Source organism: Anneissia japonica, unplaced genomic scaffold (assembly GCF_011630105.1).
Source record: "Anneissia japonica isolate Jap-2015-1 unplaced genomic scaffold, ASM1163010v1 scaffold11779_len1430905_cov172, whole genome shotgun sequence".
In the NCBI taxonomy this organism is placed as follows: Eukaryota; Metazoa; Echinodermata; class Crinoidea; order Comatulida; family Comatulidae; genus Anneissia; species Anneissia japonica.
The window spans coordinates 921507-930105 of record NW_022740041.1 but is presented as its reverse complement, the minus strand read 5'-3'; the positions used below and the strand labels follow the sequence as shown (position 1 = coordinate 930105).

Below are 8599 nucleotides of genomic sequence, written 5' to 3'. Positions count from 1 at the left end.
ATGTCACACTTGGCAATCATTTGTTTGATTTCGCTCGCCATACGCGGCCAAAATACGCATTCCCTTGCTCTACGCAAACATCCCTCTTGTCCGAGGTGCGATGCATGTATTTTGTGTTTTATGTCTTCCCTTAATTTTTCGGGTATGACTATCCTTTCGCTTCTGAATATAAGGCCATCTTGCACGATCAATTCATCGGCATAGTTGAAGTATGGCAATATCTGCTCAGGGACTTCTTGCTTCTGTGTTGGCCATCCGTCCAGTATGGTTTGTTTTAACAATTGTAATGTCTCGTCGCGCTCTGTTTCTTGTTTAATTTGTAGAAGACGCTCTTTGCTCGCTGGTAAGTATCTGTCTCTTATACACATCTAGATGTGTATTTTCGTATACGTTGACTCAACACAGACACTGGACTCACGTACGTCTAGTCTCTACGATACCTGTTTAATGAGTGTCTCAGCATATCTACATACTGTCGTACAATGATAATATAGAGGGCTCACTACACTCTTTGCAAGCACATCTAACATCTAAGGAAAGAAGAGCTTAGATTGGTACCAGATAAAATAATTTTGTTATCAACATTAATACATTATGCTAATTTTCATCCTTGTAAGTGCATAAGACAATGCAAATTATTTCTGTGACAGTCTTTTGAAGTGTGTAAAGTTCCATTTTATCTCATACATAGTCAAAATATTGGGGGGGGGGGATATTGGGGGGATGATACAATAGACCATCCCCCCTGTCAAATATTGGGGGGATATATCCCCCATCCCCCCGGGATCTACGCCTATGACATCTTCTGCTGTGGCAGTCATTTTTCTAAGAAGACTTGCCAATGATTTTGCCGAAAGGACAGGATTGTTTAAGAACTTGTGGCACAACGCTTGTAATTGTTTTACTTTGTCCTCCGGAAGACTTAATTCCATTGTTTGAGAGTTGACTATGTGGCCTAGGAATCTGATTTTTTTGTGTTGGAATCAGCTGAGACTTTTCCCAATTTACCAGCAGGCCTAGCTCCTGAAATAAACCCAACACAAGTTGTTTTTGATTTTGACATTCCTGCACTGATTAACTTATCAGAAGAATATCGTCGAGGTACAAGACAATTTTCAAAGTCCTCCTCAGGTAGGCCGCTAAAGGGCGTTAGTAATTTCGTAGAGTGTGGGGGCCGTTTTCATCCCGAAGGGTACTACTTGGAATTCGAACAGTTGCCCTTCCCAATGAAGTTTCAGGAACTTTCTGTGCTCCTTGTGGATGGGAATTATGAAGTAGGCATACTTTAAATCTATGGGAATTTTTATGTCCCCTTGTTGCACGAGGTGTTTCACCATTTGGACAGATTCCATCTTGAAGTGGTGTGTTGCAATAGAACGGTTCAGATTTTTTGAACCGGTCGATACCCCCTGAACTCTTCAGAAATAAAAAAAAAAAACTGTGGAAATAAACTGGCCCGGACAGTTGTTTACTTTTCTGATGGCACCTTTCCTTAACATATTTTAGAATTCTTGAAAGCATGCCTAATGCTGCTCCTTGTTCATTACAATTTGATTTGGTGGTTTCTTTTGAATTGGTTGTTGAATAAAATTGATCTTGTAACCTTTTACCATTTGCAAAATTTTATCGACGTCATTTGATTTTATTTCTGCAATTATTGTGTTATTGTATACAAAATAAATCATTATTTCTTTAATTTTGTATATGAACAATTGTTTCTTGGCTTTTTGTCATTGATCGTTATCATCATAGTGTAAACATGCCTTTATTCTTGCATCCTCAGTCACAACTTGTCAACGAGCATATCAGTGGAAAGATGGCGGAGCCAGTATCAATAAACTCATTGAAATTAGATAGGAGAAACAAAGAGGCAGTATTGACCAGAAGTCTGAACTCATTGGATCAACTTTTGACATCAGAAGATACAGACACAGCTGATAAAACGATAGAAGAGATACTCAACGAAGCGAAGGGTCAGTGGAAAGAGTTACAGGTCGCGCATGAAAAACTTGTTACACTGATAGTAGACGAGGAAGCATTTCAGACAGAAGAGAACTGGATGAGTGAAGCCCAAAACAAATTTGTGGCAACTAGAGTAAACACGGAAAAATACCTTAAGAAGTAAGTAAAATGATAATATTGTTCATAACTAACATTTTGCACTTAAGTGAATATTTGACGTATTCCCAGGAAACTCGTATAAAGTAATTAATCAACACTTGTACATCATATGTTATTAATTACCGTAGATTTAGATACACTCTATTCATATATCTTGGAGCTTATTATTTAAAAAAATAATACCGGTAATAATTAGCAATTTGAAATTAGATGCTGCTAAATTTGTGTGAGGTCTCACCATGGAGGTATTAATACCTCCATGGTGAGACCAAGGCAATTCAACAAAAGGACGCACATCGCGGGACGCGACATCAAAGGTTATAATGGCTACGTTCAGACCTGTGAGATACGCCAGGCGTATCTAACGCCAGGCGTACGTTAATCCATGGCGTAACTAGCGAGATGTCCAGACTGGGCGATTAATGAACGCTAGCGTAAGTATTCGCGCGAAATATTCGTATTCGTAATTCGCGCATTTTATTTTCTGTTTACATCTAGGTTTATTTTGATTGGTCAAATCTTGGCTGAGTTCAAAATCACCGATGCGTGACTGTCGTAAATCAGTGGCGTACGTTAATCTGGGGTCTGTTGCTGGATTACCGTACGCCAGTGATTGCGCGATAATACTGGCGTTCGCTACGCCGCGCACAAGTTCACACCACTCGATTAACGTTACGCTAGCGTAAGTCGTTGTGTCTGAACATAGCCAATGTTCATGTTCAATTTTTTGGTCAACTATGCCTGTTGAAAATTTGATGGTGGGGAACACATGGGACTTCAAAGGCATCGCGCAAACGTTCTTTACGCGCTGCGGCAACTTTGATCTTGGTTCATTTGAAGTCCCATAAAACGTATGGCACGCACAGACTAATCATCGACGGCTGTACTCGCAAATAGTATCGGATTGTCGAGGCCACAGTAAAGATCAAAGGACTGCACGAACGCGCTATGTTCGAGAGCGGAGAGGTGCGTCCTTTCGTTGAATTGGCTTTGCGAGGCGATAGATAAATTTATACTAACAATACAGTAAAAAAAATCCTTTTTTTTAATTTTCTCTAAATGATAACTTGCGACATCACATCACATTTATATATATATATATATATATATATATAGATTAAAAGGCAAAATACTGGAAAACAACAATGCTGTGGGAAACAATGGCTGGATCTCAGTAGAGATACAAAAATGATAAGCAACAGCTAAATATATATACATTATACATATTATATATACATTTTTTCATTTGTAATTATATATATATATAGGCCTATATATGACAATTAGAAATGGAAAAATGTAGAACATAGTGTTAATGATAATAATAATTACATTTTTAATCGTTTCATCGTCATCGTATCATCTTATTCATATCATAATCACGTTATCATCATTAATATTGTATTGCTACTGTCACCTTCGTTATCATCATCATCATCATCGTTATCGTCATGTCGCCATCAGTATCATCGTCATCGTCATTGTCGTCAGGCGGCATTATCGTATTCGTTGTCATCATCATCATCATCATTATCATCATCATCACCATAATTATCATCATTGCTTAATTAACGGAATTAATAGGTATTGTTACAGGACTTTGGATAAAGAAGCTGGAGATCGTCAGTTGGAAGTAGCTAAGCTTGATTTAGATAGACAGCTACACAAATGGATTGAGAAAAGAACAAATACAATCCAGCGACTCAATAGCATTGCTGACGAAATATCTAAAGTAAGGCGCAACTGTGATATTGCAAAAACTACTGTAACGTGTGTTGCCCTTTTTGGAGAGATAGCAACTTTATTTTGTGATCATTATGAATATAAACTTCCCGTTGAAAGCGATACTATTCGAAAAGGTCTGCGTGTAACTGAAACAGTTACTGACAACGTCGCTGATTTCATAGCCGATTATAGATCAAGTAAAGGGGCGCAACAAGCTAATAAAATACTGCAAGAAGACGATAAACAAACGTTGCTTGGACTTCGTGTGCAGCAGAGGAGGTACTGCTTGAGTCTGGAAAGATACATGGAATTGGCAAAAAACATAGATGCCGTGGTGCAATATAGAGAAAATGATAACTTCACAGAGGTTTTCCTAGGTAAAATTATTTTATATATTGTTATAAATCTGACTGAGGCAAGATGTGTAAAATGTGTTTATACAGTTTTATAGCATAGTACTGTATCCGATATTACACGTAACCTAGTTATTTCATATATTAATATTTCAAAGTACGGTATATGCGGGGAACAGTGTAAATTGACGTATAAAAAATAGATTTTAAAAAATTGAAATAATCTTACATTTTGTCAGTCTGTTTTCATACCATTCAGATATTCAGATTATCCCTATTTAATAGGCCTATTTTTCTTGTTTAAATAAAGCCTGGTAATTAATATCAACAATTTCTAATATACAGGTGTCGGGAACATATTGAAGACGAGAATAGCAAAACTCAACAGTAATAGAGGTAATTTAGAGGCATATTATACATACATACACCCCTACATACATACATACATACATACATATATACATAATATATGCATATATATATATATATATATATATATATATATATATATTCAAATATAAAGGCGAAGTTAGTACACTTCAAATACCTGTACGCTTCAAATATATTATCAAATAAATGTGTAAAGATCTGTCCAGATTATCATATTTTCAGACAAAAATGTATACTCATATTATCATGATGTGCCCATATATGATTATGATGTGATGTAATCATGTGCTTATGTCACTGTTTTTTTTGTTTTTTTTTTGTTTGTTTTTTTTTTTAATTAAATTGATGTTCCGGACAGCATTATTTTTTCCCATACACTTAGGCAGAAATTACAGAGGGCGCTATTTTAAGCCAGATAGGTGAAGTGATATACATGAATATAAATACCAGAATTCCACTTCGCGAAACAGAGTTCCAGTGGCGTAACAGGCGACGGTTTTTACCGGGCTGACTAAGCCGTCGTACCGGGATGGGTAATAAGAGGAAAGAAAGAGGGAAGAAGGGGGTGGGGGAAGGGAAAGAATGGGAAAAGAAAAGGAAAGGGAAAAGAAAAGAAAAGAAAGGGAGAAGAGAAAAATAAAGACAAGAATAAAAAGGAAGATATCATAATGACCAGACTCACAACATCCCGGCAAATCCCTTCTCGACTTCAAAAAGTGTCCATATCTCCTTTGATCTAGGCCACCAGTTATTTTCCGCAGTGGTGTAACCGTCGGGGGACAAGGGGAAAATAAACATCTGTGGAAAATTTTTTTTTTCTTCACCCCTTGAAGATGCCCTTTTCACCCCCTGAAAGTGCCTAAAAATCTCAAATTTCGCATTTCTTGTTAAGGTAGGCCAATTTCCTCTAAAAAGTTGCGCCTTTTTAGGGGTTTTGATCAATTCCGAGGAAATTAGAATAAAAAACACATTTTTCAGGCTTTTTTAAGGATTAATCTTTTAAGTTATTTAAACACATAATAGTCAAAAACTCAAGAAAGAAAATTTAAGATAGATCGTTTTACGTAAAAGAAGAGCCTTAATGTGGATTGATGGTGAAAGAATATGTTTGTAATAAATAAAACTATGATGAAAATGCTTATATTTAGTTTCAAACACACGTGTGTGGCCTATATTATAAATAAGATAAGCTTATGTCGTATTGTTTTCTATATGGGTGGGGGTGGAGTGGGGTGGGTATGATAAATTACTAACCGGGAAAATTGTCACCTTCCCCTCCCCCGACCCAAGACCCTTGTTACGCGCCTGCAGAGTTCAGTGGTGTATCGTGTAGGTATAGTGTTTGTGGGTGGATGAACTATCTATACGGGGTAGGCCGCCGAAATCTGTTAAGGACATGGTAATTAATTAAGACAGTGTGAATGGACTATAGTTGGAATAATATCCCTATGACTAAACACAGATAAGTGCCGCACAGGTGGCCAAAGTGTGGCCCGTTTTGCGGCCTGCTAATGAACTTAAAAACCTATTTGTGCGGCCCGCCAAGCAACAACGGCTAGAAAACACCTTGTTTTTTACGACCCAAAACACCGATCATATATGTAAACAGTAATATTAAAACATAATATGTGGTGTAAAAGCAGTGTAAAGTGGTGTAAAAGCAGTGCTTGGAGGTTTTTGGAAGCGCACTGAAAAGATCAAAGTTTGGGTACGGCCCTCGGTGTTAAATCAGAAATTCACTTTGGCCTTCCGACCGATTTTTATGCAAACCCATGATGTACCCAAAGTATAAAAAATAACAGTAATATTGAATCTGGTTATTTGAGTAGGCCTACAGTACGGTATCCTAGATATGACATGTGTTGTAGCAATTGTATCTCCCTTATAGCAGTACTGATTCTGAAGGATATAAACGTTTAGGAATGCTCTGAGACATACGCGTACTTCGGACACAGTTACTAACTTACAATTTTACAATTAAACGTTTTTATGAGAAAAAATCCCTGTCAATTAACATAGAGTGAACGTAGGCCTAGCTGTATGCGTTTACATGATTCATTGGCTGGTAACTTAAGGATTTTTTTCTGTTAATTAAGTGAAAGTTATTTTTTAACTTCCATCTGATTTTGATCGTTTTAAATAAGCTATTCAATTTTTTTTTTATTTGGTAGAAACCTTTAATATAAACAGAACGACATATCATAGAATATCATCAGATTTGGTATAATCATTGTTTATTGCTATATAAATATATGCCTATTACTTTCAATTTACATTGATTTTATAAGAAATGTTTGTGAGAAATCGACATTATAACAATAATGTACATAGAATTTTCTCCTAAAACAATTTCCTGGCATATTGTATGTATACCATACTGTACTTTACATTACTGCATTACTGAAATAACCGACCAGATTCAACGCTGCTTTTATACAACTTTCAAGACCCATACTGTATGTAAACAGTGTCTATGCAGAGGGATATTATAATTACAATACTAAACATTAGTTCAATCAATTTTCACTGACTCGACCAACTACTAAGAGATTTTGGCCTACGTACACACCGTAGCTTTCACATCACATGCACTGAATTTCGTATTCCACAAGCAGCGAACACTGCTTTCGCGACTCGCGAGGGGAAGTATGTATATTCGTGTATAGCGGTTCACCTAACTGACCTACAATAGCGCCCTCTGTAAATACTTCCTTAAGCATATGGGGAAAAAATAATGTTTTCGGCGAGGGCTAACGATTGTTTCTTTTTCCCATTTGTAGTAAAACCCACCATACAAGACTGTACTTCTTTTCTGAAAGCTCTGGACTTCAATGGTAAAGCTTTTTAACTACTGTTGCCTAACGAGGTGGTCTATCTTTTTGAGTCCTGGCGGCCTCATATGATGACATTTGTTTGGGTTAAGGTCATTTTGTTGTTATTAACACTATCTGGCTGGAATACTGTTTGATGCCCTCTCTAGTTGGATTTACCATATCATTGCCTAACATCCTCATGAAATGAGTTCTGGGTTTTTTTTTTTTGTTTTTTTTTCTTTAATTTGACCGATTGAGCTGGGTGCTATTTCCTTTTATTTTTTATTGTTTTTTGCCATACTGTATCTCGAAAGCCCCTTGTCAGAAAAAAAAATGCATACCTTCTAATTAGGATACAAAGCTCCTATTCAGCCTTCAAAACAATGATTTGTTGAATATTTTAATGTTGGGTCTTAAGTAGGCTATTAGTTTGTTTAATAAAACAAGATATAATACCAAACATACACTAGAATGACTTATCAAACTAAACCAAATTCTTTACTTTATGCCATGTCAGAATATTATGTATATTGAGAAGTATTATATCTGTCTCTTATACACATCTAGATGTGTATAAGAGACAGGTGTAAAAGCAGTGTAAAGTGGTGTAAAAGCAGTGCTTGGAGGTTTTTGGAAGCGCACTGAAAAGATCAAAGTTTGGGTACGGCCCTCGGTGTTAAATCAGAAATTCACTTTGGCCTTCCGACCGATTTTTATGCAAACCCATGATGTACCCAAAGTATAAAAAATAACAGTAATATTGAATCTGGTTATTTGAGTAGGCCTACAGTACGGTATCCTAGATATGACATGTGTTGTAGCAATTGTATCTCCCTTATAGCAGTACTGATTCTGAAGGATATAAACGTTTAGGAATGCTCTGAGACATACGCGTACTTCGGACACAGTTACTAACTTACAATTTTACAATTAAACGTTTTTATGAGAAAAAATCCCTGTCAATTAACATAGAGTGAACGTAGGCCTAGCTGTATGCGTTTACATGATTCATTGGCTGGTAACTTAAGGATCTGTCTCTTATACACATCTAGATGTGTATAAGAGACAGCAGTAATAGAGGTAATTTAGAGGCATATTATACATACATACACCCCTACATACATACATACATACATACATATATACATAATATATGCATATATATATATATATATATATATATATATATATATATTC

The 8599-nt window shown here is 36.3% G+C and overlaps 1 protein-coding gene across 2 annotated transcripts in view; it reads left to right on the top strand.

Moving 5' to 3' along the window:
- Positions 1 to 1789: 1789 nt before the first annotated feature.
- Positions 1790 to 8599, top strand: part of LOC117118126 — a 7606-nt gene continuing 796 nt past the window's right edge. For both annotated transcript variants that reach the window (XM_033262630.1, XM_033262629.1), the window contains exons 1-4: positions 1790 to 2121; positions 3706 to 4223; positions 4545 to 4595; positions 7370 to 7423. In XM_033262630.1, the coding sequence (XP_033118521.1) occupies positions 1817 to 2121; positions 3706 to 4223; positions 4545 to 4595; positions 7370 to 7423 (928 nt within the window). In that variant the 5' untranslated portion in view covers positions 1790 to 1816. The remainder of the gene's footprint in view (positions 2122 to 3705; positions 4224 to 4544; positions 4596 to 7369; positions 7424 to 8599) is intronic.